The following is a 24,945-nucleotide window of genomic DNA, read 5'->3' as shown; positions in this document are numbered from 1 at the left end:
ATGATGTCGGGCTTTTCGCATGCTGTCCCGATGCGGACTAGTGCCGGACGGAAACCTCATCTTCCCAACTTCGCCGTTTTGGCCCGAACTCGAACCTCGTCTTTCTCTTTGCCCTTAGTCTCGTCCGTCCACCTTCTCCGCATTTCCAGTCGTTCAATTGCCAGACGCATTCTTTCAAAATGGGTGGCCACGTGGATCCTAAGAACGGAGTGTAAGTAGCCCCTGCATTTGGTATCGTGGTGGGCTTTTGCTCCCTGGGTCTTCCGGCCGGGTGCGTTTCAACTAGACCGGCCTGTGCTTTGCAATTCACGCCAGGACGGCTCTGTATCTGATGCTATGAGGGGTATAATGAAGACAGAAATGGCTAACAATATGATCCGAACAGTTTCATGGGTAACTGGGGTGGTTTCGGTAGGTCCCACGGCCCTCCCATGCAGTGAGAAATCTCGCGCTATCTCGAAGAGCACGAGCACGATCAATTGGCCGCCTTCCAGGACTAAAGCTTGGGAAATTCAAAATATGAATTCCATTGGTTGCGAACTTGCCAACAGAGAGACGCGAGATGTCATTTCCATCCGACGTCAATACTGATACCCATATCCTTTTTTAGGTTGCCCTACCCCCCAGCGCATCGCATCCTACTCTCTGTCTCCCAACCGTCAGCGCCCCTTGGCTGGTACCGCCCACGCTGCTTTCTTCAACACCTTCCGGAGATTCAGACACCAGATTCTCTACGTCGCCCCTCCTTTCATCATCGCCTACGCCGCCATGGACTGGGCTGTTGAGAAGTACGTGCTGATATTTCAGTCAATTCACAGTTAGCTATTGGTTAAGGCGAACTAGTGACTAACTTTGGACGTTTAGGAACCACTACCTCAACTCCAAGCCTGGCCGCCTTGCTGAGGGTGGTGACGAGTAAATGGTTATATAACTTGGTGCTATGATTTCAAACTGGAGGATAAAGGAGTGGGATTGCAATGTACAGTAACTAGAAGCAATCGAATGCGCTGTGTGTTCTATTGTCAGACCTTGGCCTCTTGGGTTTTATTACGCTACGATGCGTATGACTTTTGCGACTGTAATCCGGTGTGGACCTGCTCCTCGTGCCTCAGATCAGACAAGAATGCTATATTTATGCTTATGCGAGTAACGAGAAATTCGAGACGAGTACCTTACCGCCTGGCAGGTAGATACGATGTTTATATGTGGGCAGGTTGTTGGCATTGGATTTGGGAGAAGCTCCAATCAAATGACTTGAATTTGGCATAGGATCCACTGGTCATGATTGGCCAATTCACCCAGACTGCAAACAGAGTCGCTTTGGTTAGACCGATATAGGAAGGCGGTCGACCTCACTAATTGAACATCTACCATAAAGTTCATTTACTACAAAAAACACATTGTCATAGATGATCAAGACAGAGGCTACTTCAGGGAATCTCTCTCAAACACAGGAATATCGATGTTTCTTATATGATGTGCTAGAGATTCTGGTCCTGCGAACGTTCTTGGGCTAACTGTTCAATGATTCTGCCAGAAAACAATTACCTATCTAATTGGATGGTTAGGGAGTATACCTACTAGCACCCCTTTACGTTGAGTGTCTGTCAATCTCTTCATATGAACAGCTCCACAAGTCGAACGAAATAAAGAAAAACAAGCATGCTGTTGGACTTTTAGGCAGAACTGAGATGTAGCTACCGTCAAAAGGTACACTATGACTCTTGCCAATCCAAATGGCCTGTCCTAAAACACCTATTGCTGCTATGCCAACAGAAACAACGACAGACCTACTGACTCTCAGTATCTCACTCCAGCGCTAGACTATTCCTTCCAAGTAACAGCGACTGCCCAATATTTAGGGAATGCGATATCCCAGCTTGAATCCTTACGGAAATCAATCAAGATAAGTGTGGGCGGCTTAGGAATTGAAAAACCACTGCGATAGAACAACTTGTCCACAGCTATGCGCAACTTCTTCTTAAACACCGGGTACGTAGGGATCTTTCTCGTTCTTCCGACTTGGGCCCTGAGAGACGCTGGGCCCATATAGTTTGGAGTTGCTACCAACTTAAGAGACCGCACGCCCAGCAATCCATGGCCTGATAGTATCTGTGCAAGCGCATTGACATGCTCAGCAGACACATCTTCAATCTGCAACTTGCGGATAATCTGGTAGCTGTCCCCTCTGAGATTGTTAAAGAATTGCCGCAGATGAGGCACGCTTTTCAGCCCGAAGGCGAAGTTCGTATAGAGAACCTTGCGAGCTTCAGTATAGATCTGATGGTTGGTAGCCATCAGAGAGAGCCGGTTCTCGCCACGGGGAACTACATGATCGATCAGCTTTTTGCTGGCGCTGGCGGTTTCGAGCTCGAAGTAGTGGTCGTAGATGATCAGACGGAGCTCTGAGGGGAGGCCCAGGAACGGAAAGATGAGCTTCGTATTGTTGTTCCCAAAGTGCCTGTTCACTGCCTTCCAGATGTCAAAACTGTCGACCCCGTTGTTTCTGCCCTTTTCTGGGGCCAGCAGGATCTCGAGGAATGGCACCACTGTGGTGGATTTGCGTCTTCCCTCTACAATGTCTGACATCCATCTCACGAGGCCTTCTCTGACATTAAACTTGATGGATTCTGGCAACGATATCAAGGTGGCTAGGAACTCAACTGCCGTCTGGCTGAAGTGGGTCATGTCTTTGAATTCTTTCTGTTAGTGGGCATCTTGACCCTTCTCTTTGGGACATACACACACCCGTTTCAGAGGCTAACTGACGGGCTGCACTTTGCGCGCCATTCTTGTAGAAAGCGTCATATTTTGCGCGGAATAGTCGAAGGACTTCAGTTGCATGCTGATCTGCCTGGATGGTTGGTGCGTCTGTTGACAAGTTACTCATTTTGTAACTATGTGCGTGGCTTTTGTAGAAAAAAAAGGTGTGCTCTTTGGTGGGCATGAGTGTGAGTGCGTGTGCATTGTAAGTATGGGCGGATGTTTGTTTTGTGGGGATAAGGCTCTGGGTGTGACTGACCTGTAGTTGGATCAGTTTCTGGAGTTACGCTGACAGTGAATGGATTGACTACACTCACACAGACTGTCAACTAAATACACGCACATAGAGGGGATAGAGATAATTTGTCATGTTTGGTGGCTTTTGTGCATGATGATACCAGGCATGGAATGTAATGTAAAGGTCAGTCATTGTAGAAAGTAATAGGTATATTAAGGCATAAGAGAAGCGACTCCTTGTATGCCATGGGCTGTATACTTTGATAACTTCGACAAACAAGGCCATATCAGTGGATAGATACACAGATATACCCCAGGGTCTGCATAGATTCCCAGGGTTGGTATGCAGGAACCAAATATCTTTGTTTAGAAGCTGTAAGGCTAACTGTTAGGGCTGGAAGTGGTTCCCCAAGGTGTATGCTAGACTGATATTACTGTCAAGAGTCGCTCGAGTTGAATCTGTGCTTCTGTACTAGCCTTGTAGTTAACTCACCCACTCTTTTGCTTTAAGAAGTTGGGCGATATTCTGACTTCGCCCTCCTTTTACCGTACATCTGTTCTTGTTACTTGTATGCTTGTCTTATCAATGTACAAGTAGTTGTCTGATGCCCGTCGGCGATAGTTTTCCCTTTTAGGGTAAGATAGGATGGGCCCGCTAACAGTTTGTTCTTACTTCATTTCTACAAATGGACCAATGACTATGCTCAATTGAGTCTTTGGGGAAGGGCGAGAGTGGCTCAATTGACCCATCAATTGCCCTGACTTGCACGGAAGTATTCTCAACGAAACGACTTGTATGGGTTTGCGAGCCCTCCGTTAACAGAGCCCAAATCCCCACCCCCAAACCGGAAGGAAGAGGAGAAAATTTCTCAAAAATACGGATGTAACCCCAATACACGACGTTCAATACCCCAAATACACATATCGATGAACCCCCACTTGGCGCGCGCATCTTCTTCACTTTCTCTTTCTTCTCTCCTCTTCTCCTCCTTCTCTTCTTCTCTCTCTCGACGTTTACCTTCTCGTGCTTCTCATACCCTTTTTCGTTCGCACTTCTCCCACTCCATCACCATGTCCGAGATAACTCACCCCACTATCAAGGTACGTATTTTCTTCATGATCACCGTCGTCACCAAATGTGCCCCTCCATCAATCCAGAGATACCCCGCCTCATCACTAAGCTACACCTGTCAATGGCTTCAACACCCCGCTCGACGGTGACCAAATCTCGGATTGGATCGAATGAAGACTTCAATTGCGTCGCATAGCGATGCTCATCCCTTTTAATGCTTGGTATGCATTCGCTAACATCATTTTTCCTGCCCAGATGGCTGGTTCTCCGAGCAGTCCGGCATGTGGCCTGGTCAGGCCATGAACCTCAAGGTCAACCAGATCCTGCACCACGAGAAGTCCAAGTACCAGGATGTCCTCATCTTCGAGAGCAGTGACTACGGCACTGTTCTCGTCCTGGACAATGTCATCCAGTGCACTGAGCGCGATGAGTTCTCGTACGTCGCCTTCGTTCAAAACTTTACCCCCACGGGTTGAGAGGCACATCGACTAATTAAATGCAGCTACCAGGAGATGATCACCCACCTCGCCATGAACTCTCACCCCAACCCCAAGAAGGTCCTGGTCATCGGTGGTGGAGATGGCGGTGTCCTCCGTGAGGTCGTCAAGCACGAGACCGTTGAGGAGGCCATCCTGTGCGATATCGATGAGGTATACAGCCCTGGGTTCATTTCTGGGTAAACTTGAACTTACTTTGCTGTTCTAGGCCGTCATCCGTCTCTCTAAGAAGTACCTCCCCGGCATGAGCATCGGCTTCCAGCACCCTAACGTCAAGACCCACGTCGGTGATGGCTTCGAGTTCCTCAAGAACCACAAGAACGAGTTCGACGTCATCATCACTGACAGCTCCGACCCTGAGGGTCCTGCCGAGAGCCTCTTCCAGAAGCCCTACTTTGAGCTCCTGCGCGATGCGCTCCGTGAGGGAGGTGTCATCACCACACAAGGTTGTTCGTCGCCTTTCCTTCTCTCTGTCTGCCTGAGGCTACCCGAAATCTTTCGTTTTCTTCATTTCTTCATTTCTTCCCCCCTTTCCCTCCCCTATCTGTTGTCTCCCTATTCCTTTGTACTACCTGTCCCCCTTCCCACCCCTCAACGTTGATCACCTATAAATGGACTAGAAGAGCATGAAGCTAACCAGATTACGCCCCAAACCACCCGAATCCTCCGGGAATCGGTTTGGGTTAGCATTTTCACACTTGCAGCCGAGAACCAATGGCTGCACCTTTCTCTGATCACCGACCTCAAGAAGGCCTGCAAGGAGGTCTTCCCCGTCGCCGAATACGCCTACACCACCATCCCCACCTACCCCTCCGGCCAGATTGGCTTCATGGTCTGCTGCAAGGACGCTACCCGCAACGTTCGCGAGCCCGTCCGCAAGTGGTCTATCGAGGAGGAGGAGCGTCTCTGCCGCTATTACAACCAGGATATCCACCGGGCTAGCTTCGTTCTGCCCAACTTTGCCCGTAAGGCTCTGAACAACTAGATTGATATTGGTCCTTTGCACCCTTTTGAATGAAATCTGTTTGGGGCGGACGCTGTTTTCCATCTAGAGGCGCCATGGTGGCGGATAATCGATGATGATTTGATGATGATGAATACAACAAGGGTTTTTTCTCTTTGTTCTTCTTTGTCTTTATTACATTTTCCCTCCTTTGTGATGATGTCTTCCTCGTGTTCTACAGAGACGGGCAGCATTGTCCGTGGCATACAGCAATAAAGGATAAAAAGCATTTTTGTATGAAGTAGTGTGCTGCCCTTCAGATCTTCTATGTAGAGGTAACAGTAATCATCATTCAAGTCTGCTTTTAATTGAGCCACTACATACATAATACGCATAGGAATAAGTGAACTTGAACATAAACATGGTATTCTTCATTTTTGACCTCATCCCTCTAAATCTACCAAAAGGGAATTTTCAAACAAAATCATCAAACATAGGACTTCTCCCTGGGTATTTTGCTCCCAGAAATCAACATCGTCCCATGGATTCATTAAAACAAAACGTAAAAGGCATCATCACGCTAACAAAGGACATCTACAGAATCTGCTGAAAAGCACGGTTGATAGGAGAGCGCACGGGGTGGCCCTTGTAGAAGTCGATGGTAGCGAGGGCGCGCTTGCTGATACCGGCAGGGGTGAACTCGAATTTCTGTAGGACAGCAAAGTTAGCATCACGTCAACAAGATATGATAGAACTCGGAACAGGGAACGTACCTCGTAGACCTGCTTGTAAGGGCCGGAGGCACCGAAGCGGTTGAGACCAAACTGCTCGTGAGCGTAGCGCTCCCAACCCATGGTGGAGGCAGCCTCGACGGAGAGGACGGGGATACCGTCGGGGAGAACCTTGAGCTTGTACTCCTTGTCCTGGGCATCGAAGACCTCGAAGCAAGGAACGGAGACAACACGGGCAACAACGTTGTGCTTCTCCTTGAGGTAAGCGGCAGCCTCGATAGCGATGCTGACCTCGGAACCAGTCGAGATGATGGTGACGGCAGCGTTGGGGGCCTCGATGGCGACGTAGGCACCCTTCAGAGCAGCCTCAATGCTGGAGTTCTCAAGCTGGGGCAGGTTCTGACGGGTAAGGGCCAGAATGCTAGGGGTGTGCTTGGAAGTGAGGGCAGAATAGTAGGCAGCGCTGGTCTCGTTGCCATCAGCGGGACGCCAGACCATGCAGTTGGGGAGAGCACGGAAGTGGGCCAGGGTCTCAATAGGCTGGTGAGTGGGACCGTCCTCACCCAGACCGATGGAGTCGTGGGTAGCGACGTGGATGACGCGAACGCGGGAGAGAGCGGACAGACGGACGGCACCGGCAGCGTAGGAGACGAAGTTCAGGAAAGTACCGGCAGCGGGGATGACGGTACCGTAGGCGGCAAGACCGTTCATGACAGCAGCCATGGCGTGCTCACGGACACCGTAGCGGAGGTAACGGCCGGACCAGTCACCAATGTTGTACTCAGGGGGCTGGAAGTCGACGGCATTCTTCCAGCGGGTGTTGTTGGAACCAGTCAGATCAGCAGAGCCGGAAAGCAGCTCGGGAATGACACTGTGGACCTTCTCCAGGACGGCCTCGGACAGCTTACGGGAGGCGACAGCGGGGTCGGTAGGCTTGTAGGTGGGCAGACTCTTCTCCCAACCCTCAGGAAGCTTGCCAGCAAGACGACGAGTGAGGTCAGCGTGCTCATCCTTGTACTCAGCGGCGTACTTCTGGAAGAGCTGGTTCCACTCCTGCTCCTTAGCAGCACCCTGAGAAGCAGTCTTGTGGTAAAGGTCGTAGACCTGCTGGGGGACGACGAAGCTCTGCTTGGGGTCGAAGCCGAACTTGGTCTTAACACTCTCGGCATCATCAGCCTTGAGGGGGTTACCGTGAACACCACCGGTACCCTGCAGCTTGGAGCCGAAACCGATGGTGGTGGTAAGACGGATGACGGAGGGCTTGTCCTTAACCTCACGGCACTCCTGGATGGCCTTCTCGATGGCGTCAAGGTCGTTATCACCGTCCTTGACCCAGACGTGGTGCCAGCCGTAGGACTCGAAACGCTTCATGACATCCTCAGTGAAAGCACACTTGGTGTCACCGTCTGTTCATTGTGAGGATACAACGTTTAGCAAAACTGCCACAAAGAAAATAGAGAGACTTGATCGCTTACCGATGGAGATATGGTTGTCATCATAGATGGCAATGAGGTTACCAAGCTTCAGGTGACCAGCCAAAGAGGCAGCCTCGCTGGCAACACCCTCCATAGCACAGCCATCACCGAAGAAGGTGTATGTGTAGTTGTTGATGAGATCGTAGCCGGGCTTGTTGTAGATAGCGGCAGTGTGAGCCTGGGCAATAGCCAGACCAACAGCGTTAGAGAAACCCTGGCCAAGGGGACCGGTGGTGACCTCAACACCGGGGGTGTCGTGAGCCTCGGGGTGACCGGGGGTGATGCTGTCGAGTTGCTACGGGGAGGGTTCCAGTTAGACCGTCTAGTTCCCTCAAACTCTGGATTTCAGTGGGAGACATACTCTGAAGTTCTTCAGGTCATCCAGGGAGAGCTGGTAGCCGAAGAGGTGGAGAAGAGCATATTGGAGCATGCAACCGTGGCCGTTACTGAAATGAAGTTATCAGCAAGGGATCTTAAGCTTACGGGAGTAACAACACCGGGAACTTACGAGAGAACGAAACGATCACGGTTGACCCAGTCAGGGTTCTGGGGGTTGAAGTTCATGAACTTGTTGAAGAGGACGTGAGAAACGGGGGCCATGCCCATAGGGGCACCGGGGTGACCGGAGTTGGCCTTGGAGGTGGCATCGACCTACCGATCATGATATTAGTATGATGTCAACCGATCAATAACAAGGAATGGCTTCTGCAGCAGTTCTCATGTCTCAATGCACAAGCTTTCGCTGTGGAAGACGACCAGAAGGGGATTGAGGCTCTGGGGCAGTAATTGCCATTGGCGGTGATGAACCGCGAGACATCCCATGGACATCCGGATCCAGCATACGGCTGACACTGGTATAGCTAGAGATTTGCAACACTCCCTTTCCGCATGGAATACTGGAGGACCGGGGACGGGCATATAAGGAGATGGGAGAAGAGAGCATACCGCGAGAACACGGATCGTGTTGATAGCCAATTGATCCAAATCAGTGTAACCCATGATTGCAGAATCTAATGCGGGTGAAGGTTAGTTAGACAGCTAGCTTTCGCACCTCAACGGTTGAGAAGGAGGATGAGGGGGACGTACTATTCCTGTTCTTCCTCGTAAATTAAGAGTCAAGGGAAGAAGAGATGAAGAGGAATGAAGAATAAGAGAGGAGAGGAGATGAGAGGAGAAGAGAGAAAGAGAAAGAGAGAAGAAAAGAAGAAGAAGAAGAGGAGAGGGAGTAAAGGACCGTGGACGTGCTGAGATGGCAATGAATAATGATGGAGGGGTCCAGGACTCGCATTGATTGGCAAGTGGGGGAGGAATGATGTCTTCCGGTGGGGCTGGCGATGCTCACCGGTTGCTGCACTCCTGATTCCATCTCTGTTGAGAAAATAATTTGAAGAAAATAATATAGAATAAAACTAAATACGGCAATAATCCCCTGTCCTACCTCATCTCATAGCCATTGAGGACTCACTCTGACAGCGCATGCTTTGCCCAACCTCCTACTATCAAATGCTGTCAGTCCACCGGATTCAATCAAACTTTCGTCGCATCCCAAGCTGTGGCTGCCTCAGGAATCAACCGTGCCCCTCCCCCGAATTCGGCAATCAACAATAACTACTTGAATGACGGAAGAGCTGGAAACGAAGGGCCTCCTGACCCAAGAGAACCCTAAATTCATCCATTTCAAAGGCCGTCATTATTAATAGATATATCTACAAGGCTTAATCCTCAGAAAAAAGGCCCGGCCATAGAGAAAGATACCGGATCTGATATTCGAAGTACTACTACTCCGCAAAAAAAAAGGGCCATCTACCCCTCCAAACCCCTCCAGAAACTCTCATGCATAAAGTACCCGATTATCAACTATTGACAGATCAACGGATGCGTTGGCCCCTCTCGCGCATCTCCCACATTCAAAAGTATATATCTGCTCCGTAATGCTTACCACAAGAATTATAAAGAATCTAGACGGCGATAGACATTACCCAAAGTAACTCCCATCCCCATAGACAAATAATCAGCCGGACCAGCGTAGTCCTGGCCGTCGTCCGAACAACACACACCGAAGGCTGGGTCCCGGAGGACTTTACTCCGATGGCACCCCCATGCGACCGTCCAGAATTTTCTTTTACCTTGCTGAATATAGTATTTTTCCGTTTTTATTTTGGAGGTCAATTAAACCGTGGGGGACCTTTGCAAACATTCTTAATAATAATAAAAAAAAATCCAGGCACATTGGTAGTTTCCATCAAGGTCCTCACTAGTAGTACTGAGGTACAGACCCTGCTGCTGCACCCCGTATGTGTCTGTACTGTACATCAAAATATACACTTCGCGCAAGCCATTGGACGTCATATGCGGGTAGACATGGATCTCATCAGCAGCTAGAAAACACATCCCTGGTTCGAGTTACACATCGAGAATGATCTCTTCCCCAGGTTCTCACCACCAAATCAGCAACGGCTTTCCCAATCAGGCCAACCCGACGGCATACCTGCACACTGAAGTCAATGCCACCAGGTATGGTATGTACCTCGCAGTTAGTAGTATATCCCGAAGTACAAAGTAGGTAAGTATGTAATGTACCTCGGCGGAAGGAAGTGTCAAAGGTACCTAGCCGAGAAGGTCGAATGGTCATGAAACGTCGTCTTGGACCATATCATGATTCGGATAGGCTAGAGTCGCCGTCTACGGCCTTGGTTTGATCACCATGTTTCATATGCTGAACTCCGGTCGTACCCGACTTCTGTATGCACGGCACGTCGCGTTTCCATATGCGACAGGCTACAGCAACTTAAAGATCTTGGACAACCCCGCATTCAATCCTTAGCGACGGCCTCCAACAGGAAGGTTTACCGTAAGGCACGATATCAATGCGCATCACGTTCATTATTCGCTCAAAACAAAACCGGCTGGCGGATACATGGGCAACCGACGCACTGTACGTAACAGAATCATTCAAAGACGAACCATATATCAAACATTAAAAAGCATCTCACCAGTGCCTCGTTACAAACGACATCTCGTGGGTAAGCCTTATCATACCATACATAGATATCCCATAACTCCATAAAAATCTCCAGGTATCAAGGGGAAACATCTGTGCGTACGCCACCCAAACAACTTTAATCAAGCGATATGCAACTCCATAAGCCAAAACGACGATGTATATGGTTGAAAGCAAATCAGACGGCCAGCCGCCGATCCCACCCGTTCATCAGCCCAAACTCAGTGACCTCGTCCTCCGTAGCCGGAATCACAACGCCCCGGAAGGGATCCAATAGACTGGCTTGCTCTTCCGGGGACAACCGGAGGTCGTTGTAGGGTACCGCCTCTTCCGTACTGCCCATGCTTTCATCCGAGTAACTCAGGACGCTCTGGGCCGCCATCTCCCGAGTGGGGGCCACATCGCTATTGCTGCTAGAAGACCAAGCTTCGGGGGACAGCCCCTGGAGGTCACTGTGGGATCCCGGCAGCGGTGCTGTCATTGAGTCGGGCTTAGGCGCATATTCAGCCGTCAGGGATGCGAAAGGTCCAGCGTCGTCACCACATTCTTTGCCACCATAGATTCCGGTGAAAATGTTAGAATAACCTCGGTCCATATCACTGAGAACGAACTCCCAATCGGACATCGTGATAGCTCCGTGAGCAGCCTCTGAGGGTACAGAGCTGGAAAGCATATGGCCTTGATCGTATCCCAAAGGATGAGACGGGTAGTACATCTTGTCTCCCGGTAAGTGCAGGTTTTCAGGGGTAGGAAGGCTGGCCCAACTAGAAGACCGTATCTGACGCTGGGCAATATGAGGGCTGGCGCCGGAGATGGTATTCCTGCGTGATGGCGAGTCTGGCTTTGCGGGCTGGCCGAAGCCGGCGCTAGCAGCCAAGCGGGCCTTCAAGGCTTGCAGTTGCTTTTTAGGAGATCTTGATGACTTCTGCTCAGGGGGTGACATTTCACGGGGCTTATCGGATGTTGCACGCTTGCCACCATCCAGTGAGACCAGCGCATTAGCCAGCGTACTGAATTCTGCGGCAGCAACCGGGGACTCCGATTCCAATTGATCAATGATCGCAGTAAGCAGCTTCTGGCTTTCCTTGATAAGCTTGCTGTCTCGTTTGAGGCCGATACTTTGCCACAGAAGCCCGAGACCGGAGGAGAAAACCAACTCGCTTCGGTTGATGCTGAGCGAAAGGCAAAGGCGCCTCTCATCGAGGAGTTGAAGAATTTGAATGATGCGCTTGCTGCAATCAGAGACGGCGAGCGCAGACGAAGAACGGATCTGTTCCTCGCCGAAGCAGACAGCCGGGCGATGGATTAATGAACGGATAAAATAGTAAACAAGAGACTAGGCGAGATTGTTAGCAAGTGTCCGGTAATTTGAGTACAATGACGCATCAAAACTTACCAAAAGTGGCGACCGGCTACTTGTAACATTCGTGCTAGGCTTATCCTGCGAGAACTCTAAACGGAGGTGAGGAGGTAAGGTCTTCACCCATCCGTCTAGTTGTCCTGCAACCAAACGCAATTTGGAGATGGGAATTTCGTACCCTCCATCAGAGGGATACAGATCCTCCAAAGCCTTGTTCAAAATTCTGCATGCCGCAAACAACGCGATCGCGCTAGAGATGCGAGTAGACTCGCCAGGAAGGGTAGGCAGGAAACCTGTTTCGGTGACATTCTCATCATCAATATCCTCTGGATATTCTGTACGGATATCTCCCTCGCGCAGTAAAACAGGCAATCCAGTTAAAGCAGAAGCGAAGCTGTAGCCATGTCAGAGAAGAGAATTTCCTAAGCATGCAAAGTACGTACCGGTCGACCACATATTGGCACCAAAACACCTTTTTCCGTGTCTCAGCAATCAGAGCGTTGGAAGAGAAGCGTTTCTGACTCTGGTGGAGTCTGAGCTGATGGCAAAGACTGACGGCAGAGCCACGGTAGCGTAGAAGGCCGGTATAGTCACCCTTGGTCATGCAGTACATCTGAGCCAAAACGTAGCATTGCAGGGTTGAGACAGACACATCGCCTGAGAGCGATTCGAGGACTGGAGACCAATTATTCTCGAAGAATGTTGGGTCCTGGTTGGTTCTCGTCTGTCGATTCATATTAGCTTTGAACAACTGTAGAGTATCGCCGTAACAAACTTGACTTACAGTTGACGTAAGAGCTGCAATGCCAAATATCAAGTTCAACTGCGCCATATCATGTCTACTACCTTGCAGCGTGTCTGTATTTGACAGGTACTGCTCGTAGGCTTTAAGGATAGTGGGCCTGTGAACAACCGGGTAAAGAGGAGCCCACTCTTGGAAGAAAATATTAATCAGTTGATCAGACACAAGTCGCGGCGCAGTCTTGATGACCTGGTCCGTACGAGAGGCTGAAATTGGGGCAGGTGAGGTTGTTAGAGCCTTAGTCGAGACATTCGGTGGCAATCGGCCCTGATCCATGAGTCTAGTTGTGAAGACGCCTAACTTGGATTAGCTGCCCTGCGCCCTTTCAAGTCCTACCACTTCCAAAGAATGAACTTACCACTATAACCACGAATATTTGCAATTCCGAATTCGACATCGGATGATTCACCTAACGATAACGGTTCCTGGACCTGAATGACGCCTTCATTCGTGTCGGGCACGCCTGACTTGACCGACTCAGACGGCGACCGGACAGAGGCAGTCGCCCTTTGTTGTGAAGAGGGAGAGAAAGAATGTATCCGAGATAGTACGTCGATCTTCTCATCTTTTTCATCTAACAAGTTCTTCAGATCCCTCACTTCCGCCTCCAAAGCTCGTACTCGTTCCTCCAACGACTCGGTGTATCCACGGGGGAAAGCGCGGCGACTGAGTTTGTCGCTCGTCTTACATTCGAAACCGACATTGGCGCATTGCGTACAGCATGGACGGATACCATCACAGCGAATCTTCTTGCTTCTGCATCGATCACAGGCCTGGGCGATACGACTTTGGGCGCCGTTGCCGACCTTGATCACTTTCATCGGAAGAATTCCAGGCATGTTGCTGGATGCTCTTAGCATCTGCCGCCGAAAGGACTACTCCTTGGCTCTCGGGTGCGGTTTACACGGTGAGGATTCGATTTAACACTTGGGTGAGCCGAGATGTAGACACTCAAGTGATAATATGTACTAGTAGTAGTAGTGGGCGCGGCAGGGTCGAAAGTATGTAGCCGACTGATTTGGTAGGAAAGGATAGCCGATCGTAGTGTATGTAACGTTGTATGTAGTACTCCGTACTAGTAGACGAACAAAGGGTCGAGGTATGGGGAGCGGAATTCTCTTGATAAGGAGGTATTGTTAAATGTAAGGAAGGTGGCGGTTCACAGCCGAGGAGACGATGATAAGAATGGGGAAGGGAAAGGGAAGGGAGAGCATAAGCATGTTGGGAAAGGCCAACCACAAGGAACTTTTTCGATGTCCGTCCGTGGTTCTCCGTACGGCAGTGTATTGGCAGGCCCGGGATTACCAACGCAGGCGCGGGTGACGGATGCAGGCTCAAAGGGGTGTGGCTGTGGGGTAGCCCAGTGGAGCTTCGACTGGGCTTTCCACCAATCATCACTTCCCGCTGACGATTTTCAATTGCTCACTTGACACTCGACAACCGGAGAGCATCTGTAATACCATTACGCTCACTCTAAGTTCGTGTTAACAGAGTTAAAGTTCAATGAAATTCATACTAAATTATTTGACTTCCAGCCCGAACCCTCCGCATTTATTTGGTCATTGTTCTTCATGTGTGTGTGCGTCTGTTTATTGGGAAGAATTAACATATATGAAGCATGAAACTTAGGGATATTAAATTTCAGGGATTATCCCGTGCCTAGCACTGGCGAAGGACTAGCCACAGGTATATCGCCAGCGAGAGTCGTTGAACGGTCAGTGATTGGTTTTTGTTCGCAGGAGGAGACTAGCAGGGAATAATTCCATCGCAGCAGCGAACAGGGGGAAAAGCCCAGAAGCAACGTATCCTTGAGATTTAGACTCAAAAATCCTTCACGCCGTCGTCCACTCATAGTAGACCGTCAGATGCAACGCTCTTATCCTTTGAGGCTAAATAAGACATTCATCCATCATTCTCTTTATCAAATCTAGCAACCTACCACCACGGTTTGAGAGTCCGAGACAATAGTACTCCGTATGCTTTCTCGCCGAATAAACCCTACCTTTAAAACCAGAGAGTACCCAAGTGGGCTGCATAGTGTATTAATGATCTCCCCGTCATCGCCGATCGTCATGGCTCCGAACCAGAGAGAAGCTTCATTCCCTTCGAACAAGTCAGCAACGAAGATCCCTAGTTCGATCAACCAGCTTTGATTCAGTCATTGACGTTAACTCCCCGCAATCCCGGGCCTACCCTCAACCACTGAGAACCCGATATCAAAATCAGAGCCGTAGAACAAGAGTTCCGGAGCGCGGTGTTCTCACCCTGAAAACCCTAATCACATTATCACTTAGAACCAAAAACAAAGAAAGGAAGGATAAAATACCGGGTAACAAGCCGCTCTCTTATTACCGATGGCCTGGGCTTCTCCGCATCCCTCACCACGGTTGAGGACACCCGTAGAATTGGCTTGGAACCGCCGGTTTTTATTCGGGTTGAAGCATCCGCGGTCTTCCTTACGTCTCACTGACGAGTCCAAGAACACCGAACCAGAGTTCAACCTCTCAAGCCACCCGCCGAAAATATACCGGGAACTTTTTGAATTCAAAAAGCCATGCGAACTCACTAGGGCTCAGTTTAGTTTAACTCTTAAACCAAGCCCTCCAGTCAGATCTCGAAGGGCGTTGATCCTCGTAACCAACATCCGTGTCATGCCATTTCCCCATCCGTTCATAACTGGAGAAAAACGCGGGGATTCCCAGGAAACTTTGCACCGGCTTAGTCTCTGCCATTGCGATTGATTGGAATTTTAAGAATCGCCTTGGTTCGGGATCTTATGCGTGTTTTTGTTCCGTTCGTACATAGTTAGCTTCCCGATATAGTAGGTACACACTACGGTAACTACGGTTAGCATTCACTGGGAAGATGAATGGCTACAACTGTGGAGAATGACTGATTGCAAAGGTCCCTAAGATAAAATGTCACAGTTGGCCGGTTCACGAATGAGCTTTTAGGCCATTATGTTCACAATTTTCAGACAGTCAAGGGCCTGTTCGGAGAATCAATCCTTTTGGAGTAGAATCCGAGAGTTCCCCGAGAAAACTGCAGTGTGGACCTAGGGCTTCCAAAAGGGGATTGCTCTCAATTTATTTTTTCTTTTTTTCGTTTTAGATCTGCTCGATTTAATTTGAAGGACCTCAAACTATTACGGGTCCGGGGATGACGGAGCCACCAGAGGACCGAGTGGCCAATTGTAGTCATGAATCGAGGGATTGTTTCTCAACAAATTCCTGATGCACTATTATTATCGCTGCCGCAGTAGACGAAAGATTCAAGCCATCGTACATACCTGATACAATGATTTCGTACAATGGGTATAGAGCCCTGCATATACTAGTTGACGCTAAAGCATTTTTAGTCTCAAAATAAGGCGGATTACGCTTTCATGGTCAAGGCTCTTGATTCAGGCTGGCTCTCCAGTCAACTCGAAGAAATCCATGGTCATAGAGATATACTACATACATCTGGTTGACGCACTATTGGCTCATGCTACCCATGAAACTGGTACACGGGTACATACACCACATGGCGACTGGGAAAGAAGGTCCCCATCAAGAGCCAAATGAGAAGAACCCCCTGGGGCTAAGGGCATCAGCGGAATTCTGGAAAGACTGGTCCGCATCACGTCATAGAATTTCATAAAGGCAGCTCAAAAGGAATTTCGCCTCTGGCCCGCTGACACACGATCTCGACCCTTAGGTAGCCATGAACTTGGGACTCCACCAACTTTTTCTGTTGCCTTACCCCAACTGGGGTTTCCCCACAATCCACGTTCATTTTAATTGAATGATCGACCTTCCGTAGTGGATAATGCGAAACTCAAACAGGTCCCGGTTTCGGTATGGATTAAACGATGCTAACAGTGCTCGATACTGTGTAGCAACGTAGCGAAATTAATGACTCCAAGCACAGTGGCGGATTGGGTGAAATGGCCTTGTATCTTCAAGGCATATACATGGATTGATGATCACGAGAAATCCTCTTCGACATCATCGGACTGTTGCTGGGTGAGATACGCGGTGACCGCCTCACTCGCCATCAGATCCTGTCTCTGTGTGGATGATGGTCAGTGTCCGCCCAATGTGGCCCACCGAGCTAACTAGATTACATCACTTACCTGCTGGGCCAAGTCCTCGATTCCTTTCTCCAATAGCTTCCCCTCCAACTCACGCAGGCTGTTAATTGTACTATACACCTCAGGCCTGAAGAGAGCAAGCATATCCTCATTGTGATTGATCTCTTCAACCATGATCTGAGTTTCTCGGAGGATGAGGAAATGAGATTCTAGTCGATCCAGTACAGTCACCACTGCTCGAAGCTGGAAGATATCCCAGAGAGGGTCCTTTATCAAGAAGGCTTTAAGGTCATCGGAATCTCTGATCTCCTCACCTTTCCAACTGACCTTGAGTTCTCTACCCCCATCATTGGTTTGTAATACTTCAAATTCAAGCCCGTCTTCTTGGTTCACGCAAAGCCACCAGACAAACGGACTATCCCAATTAGTGCTGCCCCTTTCCGCCGTAGGAGAATCAAATAACCGAAGTCCAGGTGGTGCCTTGCAAACTCGTTTCTTGGCCATGATCAATGGATCGTCTTCGGGAATATCAAGATTGAGATATATCTGCTTTGCGCCGTTTCGCTCTTGATCGAGGAACCCATATGAGAATATCATCTCCGATGCTGGTTTGTCGTCCCCGTACCTGTGAATCACCATCACCATGAGGCGTGCTTCTGCGAGGAGAGTTAACATCAAAACTCACGATATAGTAACTTCCTCATCGGCATGAAGTTTCCGCCCCGATCGTAGCTGAAGCACCGCATTGCCTTCTGTGTCTTCGTCGTATAAAGCTTTCACAATATCCTCAGATGCATGGTTAGCCATGTCAATGCATGGAACCATTGCATGGCCAGAGCTTGGCAAGTCCACCATACGCGATCGGTACATGGCATCGACGTATTTCCAGTCATCCAACGTGAACTTCCCTGTATCCTCATCCCACCAATGCTTGCGACACCAAGATATGCTCTCAGTTGATTGGCGTAAGAGTTCGAATTCATTCTCAAGTGAGGCGATCTTTGCATCCACCGCCAATTTCAGAGATGTCCCCTGCAGAAGCTCCCGCTCCTCCCCCGTGTAGAATGTAGGTAGTATTATTGAAGACGGTAAATACCGTATATATTCAGTCCAAGGGTTGGACACCCCAATGCGATGGTGCTCATCCGCGAAATCCGGACTAGAATATGTGATCTGGAGGATTAAGAAGATCAAAATCGCACCCCTAGCTGTCTGCTCATATCAGCCCATGTCCTCAACACAAAACTCTCATTAATCTCCCAGCCAATTCCCCACACTTAGCTAAAAGACAGACATGGACATACTCTTCCGAAATCGCCGACGGCATCTAGTACCTCGCGCAGATACCGATCAGACTTGGCGTGGTTTTCAACCAACCTGAGCGACAGAATCAAGTCAGAGGGAACCCGAAGGAGGGCCTGTGCATCTGCTTCTCCAGTCTCTGAGCTCTGATTGCCCTTCTCTCCTGTCGCAACTATCGCGCATCCCTTGTCTATGCCTTCTTCGGTTCTCAACTTGCGGAACGTGACCCCATCGACGGAGATGCCATTGAGTCTCGTCCAAGCAGAGAGTGTCTCGATGGGAAGGTATTCGCGTTTCATATTCCCTCTGGTTCGTAATTTATCACCGATAGACGTGTATTCATACGCTTGGAAGGGTATCTGAGTCCACTCGAGGTCCCCACCACAAGTTACTACTTCCTTATCGATAAGAAAAGCGGTCTCAAATTGGAGCCCTAAGCCCTGGTTTCCTGAAGCTAGTGGCTAATAGGACGATTGCAGCATGTAGACGTCATAAGACCGGGGTCTAGGTGAAGCACTCTAAAACCAGGCCAAACAACATGTAGACTCTCCATTTGTTAAAATATATATTCTTCGCAGGTATATGTGCCATATATAAGAATATTGCTTTTGTACAACATAATTTTCTTGAGAAGCCCAATCCCAGTCATAAATCATAAACCCAAGATGCCGAACAGCTCAAAACTCCCTACTCCAGCTTCAAAGCTGCATCATCTGCTCACGCCACGGCCGCCACGTCTCTGCTTACTTCCGCTTTGTTCCGTGTGGCAGCCAGCGGCGTTCCACACGCCCGGAAGTGTGCGGGTTCGCCTCAACAGTGGCATAACGCAAGATTGGAAAGGAACATCAACAGAAGATCATGCTGTGGACCGAAGCAAGAAGGGTGATAACACTGATCCAGCTGTTGAAGGGGCTTCTTCTGGTTTGAAGGACAGGGAAGAATATGAGGGAGTAGCCCGAAGTGATAAGCCTCAGGCAGCAACGGAGAGAGAAGGGTTAAAGCATTGGAAGAAGGCTAAGGAGGAGCATCCTAAGGCACCTGAACCGATCATCGGAATGAATGATGAAAGAGCTCAGGTATGTTTTCAAACCTTTACGCTCGTAGAAATAAGCTAGGACATTCCTGGGATAAAAGTTGATACCCCCCACCAAGACCAGGCGACTGACTATTGATATCGTTCACAGAAGGGTCATTGATCTGTAAGTTGGGTTGCTTTTCTGCTTCATTCAATTCGGCTATGTACTTTTGACAGCCGCCATAAGCGTTGTATTGTTCGTTCCCACACATATCAACTGTACATAAATTGAATAATGAGATCTATCGACCAGGCTTGAAGGATAGTACCTAAAAATGAGGGATGCGGGTTAGCGAGCGGTATTGGCATAATTGTTGAGAAGTTAGCACCTACATCATGTTTTCCTACTTGCACAATTTCATCTTCTGAGACGCGGATACCACCAACGCCCTCGATGTAGGAGATCGGTATATCGCCCATGACCTTTTGAGCAACATCTCCAACCGTAGTGCCCCTACTCGGTGTCAGATGGATTAATGGGGTGGGGTATTTGCAATCTGCATTACTTACTTCTTAACCAGGACACAATCGCGGAACGCTGCATCGCTTCCGGCTCCTGATGCGAAAGTGTGTACGTTCCTTACTGGGAAGACTGGTACCAGACCCAGGAGCTCTGCGGCACGCGAAAGACATTGCACAACTCCAGTTGAGCCAAAACGATAAAGTACCATGTCTTTCAAATTTTCGACACGGCTAATGTGATGTTCAGGTTAGCAAGGCGGATGTTGCGCAAATACAAGAGTGACCTACGTCTTCAACTTCTCATCCATCTCCTTTAAGCCACCGCCATCCGGTTCTCCCATCTCTATGAGGTCTTCTCGCGTATCTAGAAATTCGCTTCCTTCGACGTATTTGATGTAATTTTGTTTCGCTAACCTCCGAAGGAACACTTCTGATATTGCGGAGCAGAGGACAATGGACTGAGGGTCCTGCATTTTGGCGATTTTGCTGATATTCTAAAACCACTCTTGTCAGCGTCGATCAAAAGCCAAACGGGAGTGCTGACAAACCTTGTCTGCGTCGGGATGATCGATTTTATTTAACGCATAGACCGTGGGGAATTTTTCATCGATAAAAGCTTTGACAACCTTCTCAACAGTCTCATCAGACCAGTCTTCAAGTGGCTCCTTCAAGCCTATCCGATCTAAGCAGCGTGCAACAATCGTTGACGTACTTCCATAGCCGGAGAACTGCCCCTGTAAGGTGTCCACGGCCGTCGCCTCTATTTTAAGTGTCAGTATACAAGAAAGCGCCAAGGAATTACTGTCGACTGACTTATGGCCATATGTCTCCTCTTGATGGATCCCCTATAAGAATCATCAGCACTGACAGCGTAGGTTCAGAAGTGTGTTGGTTTACCATCTTTGCATCAAGTTTCCCAAGACCCAGCGCACAATCTCGGAATGTAACCATTCAATATCTTGTGAAGGATCGTAACCTCGAGTTGCTTTCCCTGAAATGCGCATAGGCCTGTTAGCCAATACTTCTTCTTGCGCTTGCGAAACCGCGACATATCCTGACCTTCTGCGTCCGTGGTTCCACTAACATCAACCACGTGGATCAAGGCATCCGCATGACGCAAATCATCCAAGAACTTGTTACCCAACCCTCGACCTTGATGCGCGCCTGGAACGAGACCTGCAACGTCCAAGAGCTCAATGGGGACAGAGCGTCTTCCTTCTATACAGCCTCCATAATTCGGTTTGCACTTATCCGACACACCGTATCGCTGGCATGCACATTCTATTTGGAGGTAGCCAATGGCGCGCTGAGGATCGATTGTAGTGAAACTGAATATCGCAGATTAGACGTCTTGGTACAACGAGATTTGTATTATTGGGGTTTGCGTAAATTGTAATGGAGCGATATGACGGAGTCGCATTCTGGTTTTACTTACGGGAAGTTCCCTACATATAGAAAATGTCCCGGTCAATGCACATATACTTTGGCTACACAGCTAACAAAGATAACCTTACCAACTTTCGAAGTAGCGTCTGTCAAACTATTCAGCGTTGTCGATTTTCCACTGGATGGCTACATGCCCCTCAGTTCAGTCAGCGGCGTATCTTCCGAGATAACGAAGAGTAGCAGACCTTTCCAACCAACCCAATCAATGGATCCCTAGGCATACTAGCAGATATCTGAGTAACAGAACGTACAATTAAGAAACACAACGGCAGAATAAGAGTCTATTCCTGTCTAACAACATGTAACCAAAAAAATCATTTCGCTGGTTAGCGGGGAATTGGTGGTCAGTTCCGGCGTCTTGTAACGGAAGGCGGTCTACCTTGAACCCTTTATGTCCTAAGGCAGGCTAGCGTCACTGTTCTGGGTATAGCGCGTTGAAACCGTTTACTGATTTCCCTCTACCAATCTTAAACATTTATCATACATGTGAATAGTGCTTGCTCTCAACTACCTTGTGGTACTTCATGTACTACTGGACAATGGAACACAGCATGTGGTGGCATATGCAGCTCATTTAAGAAAATACACCGTATCCAAAGATTGATCCAAGGGCGCATTTGCAACATATATAAGTATATTTATTTACTGTGGTGGTTCTATATCAACGAAGCCATATGTAGTACTCGCAAGTCGTGGTCGTTAATCGACAGTACTCTCTAAATAAATAGTAGCGCAATCACTCTTTGATTTAAGGATCTTAGGCTGACTATAATTGTAAGAGAGACCCTTCAAAATACTCAATAAGCAGTTGGTACACACTACTAAGACCCCTTTACTCTTCAGCCATCCTGCTGCATCTCTTTATCCCTCAAACGACAACACATCATGAACCCCATATCTATATTTTATTGCTCCAAGAGGTCCTCAGACAGCAACGTAAGACCAAGTCCAAATTAGAAAATGTGGTACGAGTACTTGATGTTCAGCCACTCAGTGCTGAATGGGTTGAAGCCATTGGGAACTCCACCTGGATGATCAGGTGTTACAGGAGTTTCAAGAATATGGCAGCTCCGAAGGGAGCACACGTAACACTTCAACAACCGAAGCAATGAAACAAGAGATGAAGCCCGTATTTAAGTCTGTTCATTTGTCGCTCCTCGAAGTCCTGGGAAGCTTCAATCTGCACATCTATATTACCACCACTGAACTACAAGCGGATCTTCAGAGACCTACCTTGTCTATTTTGGAGTACATACTAATCTGTGAGCCTTACATTTACCAGCCGAAATTACTATAATTCGCTGATATGGAGGCAAGGTTAGCCGATTTCGCCATGCATCCAATTCTACTCTCGCTTTTCTTTAGCACCCTAGCTGCTACTGTGGTAATTGGTAACGAATACCCTGTGCATCGTCATGGATAATGTGCTTATTGTAGCTAGACAATACCGTACCGGCCAACCAGATGGGAAGCCCAACCGGAACAGATCTCATGCCTTCACAAGGAGACTGCTTCTGGAGCGGAACTGCACCCTTCTGTGCGGGAAGTTGTGAAAAGGCTACTCACTGGGAGTGCGGTATGTCAAGTTGTGGTGATGATACATGCTGCTGGGTAGGCATCAAGAGATATTGTTGCTACAAGTCCGCATCTCCGAGCGGTTGTCCAACTGGTGGATCAACAACTATCGTATTTTAGATGTTCTGGGTATATTCACGGGCGATCTACAATTTGTGTACTAGCTCATGCTGCCAATAAGCGATGTAGGCTTGAAAATCTAATCTGGGCCAAGAGAAATTTGTCAATCTTAGCCCTTTTAGACTGTGTCGATATGTGAGTCTCCATATATGACTTTTGTGTCCTGTAGCAGCCAGACGAGTCTATTCTCAACATAATCTGTGGTATACGCAGAACTGCCCGTGAGCAGTTCGGGTTGAATCATTACTCATCTGTATCTAGAATGAACCGCGGAAGTCTCGCTATACTACGTTTACCTTTTCTTTAGTCCTCCAGAGGTCACTGCTTTCCAGATCCAACTCAGGTGTATGCATTATGCTTAATGATTTCATATGGGAAAAGCTTTGATATTCTGTGTAGAAAGATCTAGATGTTTTACCCCTGTTTCACCATATTAGCGGAGATACAATCATGTACATAGTATGGATACAAAGAAATGCGTCATAGAAGTCCATATATACTGGATGAGTGATGAAAGAGACCCATCGGAGTATTCTTTGGATTAGAGAAGGTCGGACACACGATGACCTGCCATTCTAGGCCTAGGCTTACTACCATAAAATTTCAAAAATAGAATTCATTGAGTTTACGAATCATTCTCCAATAACAACCTTCCAGGTTACATCGTATGAAGTCAGGGCGCATCCAGTGACGATGGCCAAAGGTACAATTGTGAAGCCACCAAGAGCGCATTGATTCGATTGGATCATAGAATACTCAAATTATGTATTCGAGTCCCAGGGTTCGGGGTTTCTCCGCCGTACTGTTCCCAGTGTGGGTTTTGCTTCATCCAGAACCTGGACATCGGCTATGTCGTCATAGGTGTAACAACGTCACCAGCCTTCGCATCATACTCCCAACAACAAGCATATAAGTAACCGGAGATCCTCTGGTAAATGAAATTCTCTTAATCAGAATCAGAATCAGAATACTCTCTTAATTACATTTTCAATCAACCAACTTCAATCCCATCTCGACCAAAACAATTTCCTATACTACTTCATACAAAATGTCCGACCAGACCTTCCACACCACCACTCAGGATATTCGCAAGCCTGAGTCCAAGATCTCCCAAGCCCACCAGGGAAACACCCCCAAGAACTCAGATGTCTCGGCTATGAAGGTAAGTCGGGAATTCAGAGGTGATCATGTTGCGAACCTCGACTAATCGCTCTATAGTCCCTCCTTGGCGAGAACACCGACAAGAAGCAGCAGATTGAACAGACCAAGTCCAACCTGCCTCTACCTGATCAGCCACCAGTCGCTAGCGACTGGAACTCCTTAGACCAGAGGACCGTCAACGTTGGCTCTGGCCGCCACGAGGGACCTGTGTCTGGAGAGGGCAACAGCGCTCTGAGAGAGCCCGCAACCGCCAGCAGCAGTGTCCGTGTAGATGGAGCAGAGTTGCACAAGCAAACTCAGCCTCTGGGCAATGTTGGGCGCCAGGGGAAGGACAATCTAAGTGATCTTCCCAAGGATGCTCTGGCACGGTAATTTATGATTTTAGGAGTTTGATGGATACCGGACGTGGTCTATGGGCTTTATACATCATGAGCGCAATTATCTTTGTATTTTAGTAGCTATTCATGCATAACAACACATGAAAAGTATTTACTCGGATGAATTTTGTTATTCTTCTTTCCGTAAATATCAAAATCGTAGTGGTGTACTCCCAGGATTGCTCATAAATGTCAACTAGCCTGGCTGAACTTTGAACAAACTTTGTAGATATTGCTATACCACGGCATGGCTCGGATATCTCTTTGTTTAGGCTCTCTTACACTTAAATCGACGCATCACAGTTACATAAATTATTTACTTTTGAAAGTTGATACTTTGTAAAGATCACATGACCCATAGATGTCACTTTGTGAATCGGGTTAATCAAAAAGTTTAAAGGAAGTTCTATTTCAACCACCCAACATTCATGATTGCGAAACTGATGTATCAGATCGTCAATCACTTTTCTC

The 24,945-nt window shown here is 48.3% G+C and overlaps 9 protein-coding genes across 9 annotated transcripts; 4 read left to right on the top strand and 5 right to left on the bottom strand.

The window, feature by feature from the left end:
* Positions 1–179: 179 nt before the first annotated feature.
* On the top strand, positions 180–1,118 carry ANOM_002377 (ubiquinol--cytochrome-c reductase subunit 8; the record flags this gene model as incomplete). The annotated part of the gene is made up of 4 exons (XM_015547634.1): positions 180–211; positions 386–411; positions 611–788; positions 865–1,118. 4 exons carry the CDS (start codon positions 180–182, stop codon positions 917–919), a joined length of 291 nt encoding a protein of 96 aa, XP_015410541.1. The 3' UTR covers positions 920–1,118.
* A 706-nt stretch (positions 1,119–1,824) lies between these two features.
* Positions 1,825–2,890, bottom strand: ANOM_002376 (uncharacterized protein; the record flags this gene model as incomplete). Its single annotated transcript, XM_015547633.1, has 2 exons — positions 1,825–2,690; positions 2,749–2,890. 2 exons carry the CDS (start codon positions 2,888–2,890, stop codon positions 1,825–1,827), a joined length of 1,008 nt encoding a protein of 335 aa, XP_015410542.1.
* Positions 2,891–3,927: 1,037 nt separating this feature from the next.
* ANOM_002375 (spermidine synthase) lies at positions 3,928–5,554 on the top strand (the record flags this gene model as incomplete). Its single annotated transcript, XM_015547632.1, has 5 exons — positions 3,928–4,105; positions 4,328–4,508; positions 4,575–4,722; positions 4,778–5,041; positions 5,210–5,554. 5 exons carry the CDS (start codon positions 3,928–3,930, stop codon positions 5,552–5,554), a joined length of 1,116 nt encoding a protein of 371 aa, XP_015410543.1.
* A 371-nt stretch (positions 5,555–5,925) lies between these two features.
* tktA (transketolase tktA) lies at positions 5,926–8,876 on the bottom strand. Its single transcript, XM_015547631.1, has 7 exons — positions 8,805–8,876; positions 8,664–8,728; positions 8,227–8,369; positions 8,080–8,164; positions 7,719–8,013; positions 6,286–7,649; positions 5,926–6,220 (listed from the first exon to the last, which is right to left on the bottom strand). Exons 2-7 carry the CDS (start codon positions 8,715–8,717, stop codon positions 6,107–6,109), a joined length of 2,055 nt encoding a protein of 684 aa, XP_015410544.1. The 5' UTR covers positions 8,718–8,728; positions 8,805–8,876; the 3' UTR covers positions 5,926–6,106.
* Positions 8,877–10,897: 2,021 nt separating this feature from the next.
* Positions 10,898–13,748, bottom strand: facB (C6 transcription factor FacB/Cat8; the record flags this gene model as incomplete). Its single annotated transcript, XM_015547630.1, has 5 exons — positions 13,240–13,748; positions 12,864–13,177; positions 12,523–12,803; positions 12,116–12,473; positions 10,898–12,055 (listed from the first exon to the last, which is right to left on the bottom strand). The coding sequence occupies exons 1-5, from the start codon at positions 13,739–13,741 to the stop codon at positions 10,898–10,900; spliced, it is 2,613 nt and encodes an 870-aa protein (XP_015410537.1). The 5' UTR covers positions 13,742–13,748.
* Positions 13,749–16,848: 3,100 nt separating this feature from the next.
* ANOM_002372 (SET domain-containing protein) lies at positions 16,849–18,557 on the bottom strand (the record flags this gene model as incomplete). Its single annotated transcript, XM_015547629.1, has 4 exons — positions 16,849–16,932; positions 16,999–17,581; positions 17,642–18,168; positions 18,261–18,557. The coding sequence occupies 4 exons, from the start codon at positions 18,555–18,557 to the stop codon at positions 16,849–16,851; spliced, it is 1,491 nt and encodes a 496-aa protein (XP_015410538.1).
* Positions 18,558–18,834: 277 nt separating this feature from the next.
* ANOM_002371 (uncharacterized protein) lies at positions 18,835–19,609 on the top strand (the record flags this gene model as incomplete). The annotated part of the gene is made up of 2 exons (XM_015547628.1): positions 18,835–19,334; positions 19,443–19,609. Coding segments are annotated over 2 exons (486 nt in total), but the record flags the coding sequence as incomplete, so codon positions are not given.
* ANOM_002370 (Ygr210 GTPase family protein) lies at positions 19,576–21,462 on the bottom strand (the record flags this gene model as incomplete). Its single annotated transcript, XM_015547627.1, has 11 exons — positions 19,576–19,602; positions 19,667–19,787; positions 19,844–20,026; positions 20,084–20,289; positions 20,344–20,555; positions 20,609–20,640; positions 20,693–20,786; positions 20,855–21,123; positions 21,231–21,240; positions 21,310–21,367; positions 21,427–21,462. The coding sequence occupies 11 exons, from the start codon at positions 21,460–21,462 to the stop codon at positions 19,576–19,578; spliced, it is 1,248 nt and encodes a 415-aa protein (XP_015410540.1).
* Positions 21,463–23,984: 2,522 nt separating this feature from the next.
* Positions 23,985–24,469, top strand: ANOM_002369 (uncharacterized protein; the record flags this gene model as incomplete). The annotated part of the gene is made up of 2 exons (XM_015547626.1): positions 23,985–24,098; positions 24,155–24,469. 2 exons carry the CDS (start codon positions 23,985–23,987, stop codon positions 24,467–24,469), a joined length of 429 nt encoding a protein of 142 aa, XP_015410576.1.
* Between the last annotated feature and the right edge of the window lie 476 nt (positions 24,470–24,945).

Source organism: Aspergillus nomiae (genome assembly GCF_001204775.2).
Source record: "Aspergillus nomiae NRRL 13137 chromosome Unknown contig00027, whole genome shotgun sequence".
Classification (NCBI taxonomy): Eukaryota; Fungi; Ascomycota; class Eurotiomycetes; order Eurotiales; family Aspergillaceae; genus Aspergillus; species Aspergillus nomiae.
This window is presented reverse-complemented; position numbering and strand designations above follow the sequence as displayed.

Excerpts from the sequence above, each read along its gene's own strand:
- tktA (XM_015547631.1), bottom strand. The coding sequence starts at position 8,717 with ATGGGTTACACTGATTTGGATCAATTGGCTATCAACACGATCCGTGTT. Across the intron at positions 8,370-8,663 it reads ACACGATCCGTGTTCTCGCG|GTCGATGCCACCTCCAAGGC; the intron begins GTATGCTCTCTT and ends CATGATCGGTAG. Across the intron at positions 8,165-8,226 it reads CGTGATCGTTTCGTTCTCTC|TAACGGCCACGGTTGCATGC; the intron begins GTAAGTTCCCGG and ends ACTTCATTTCAG.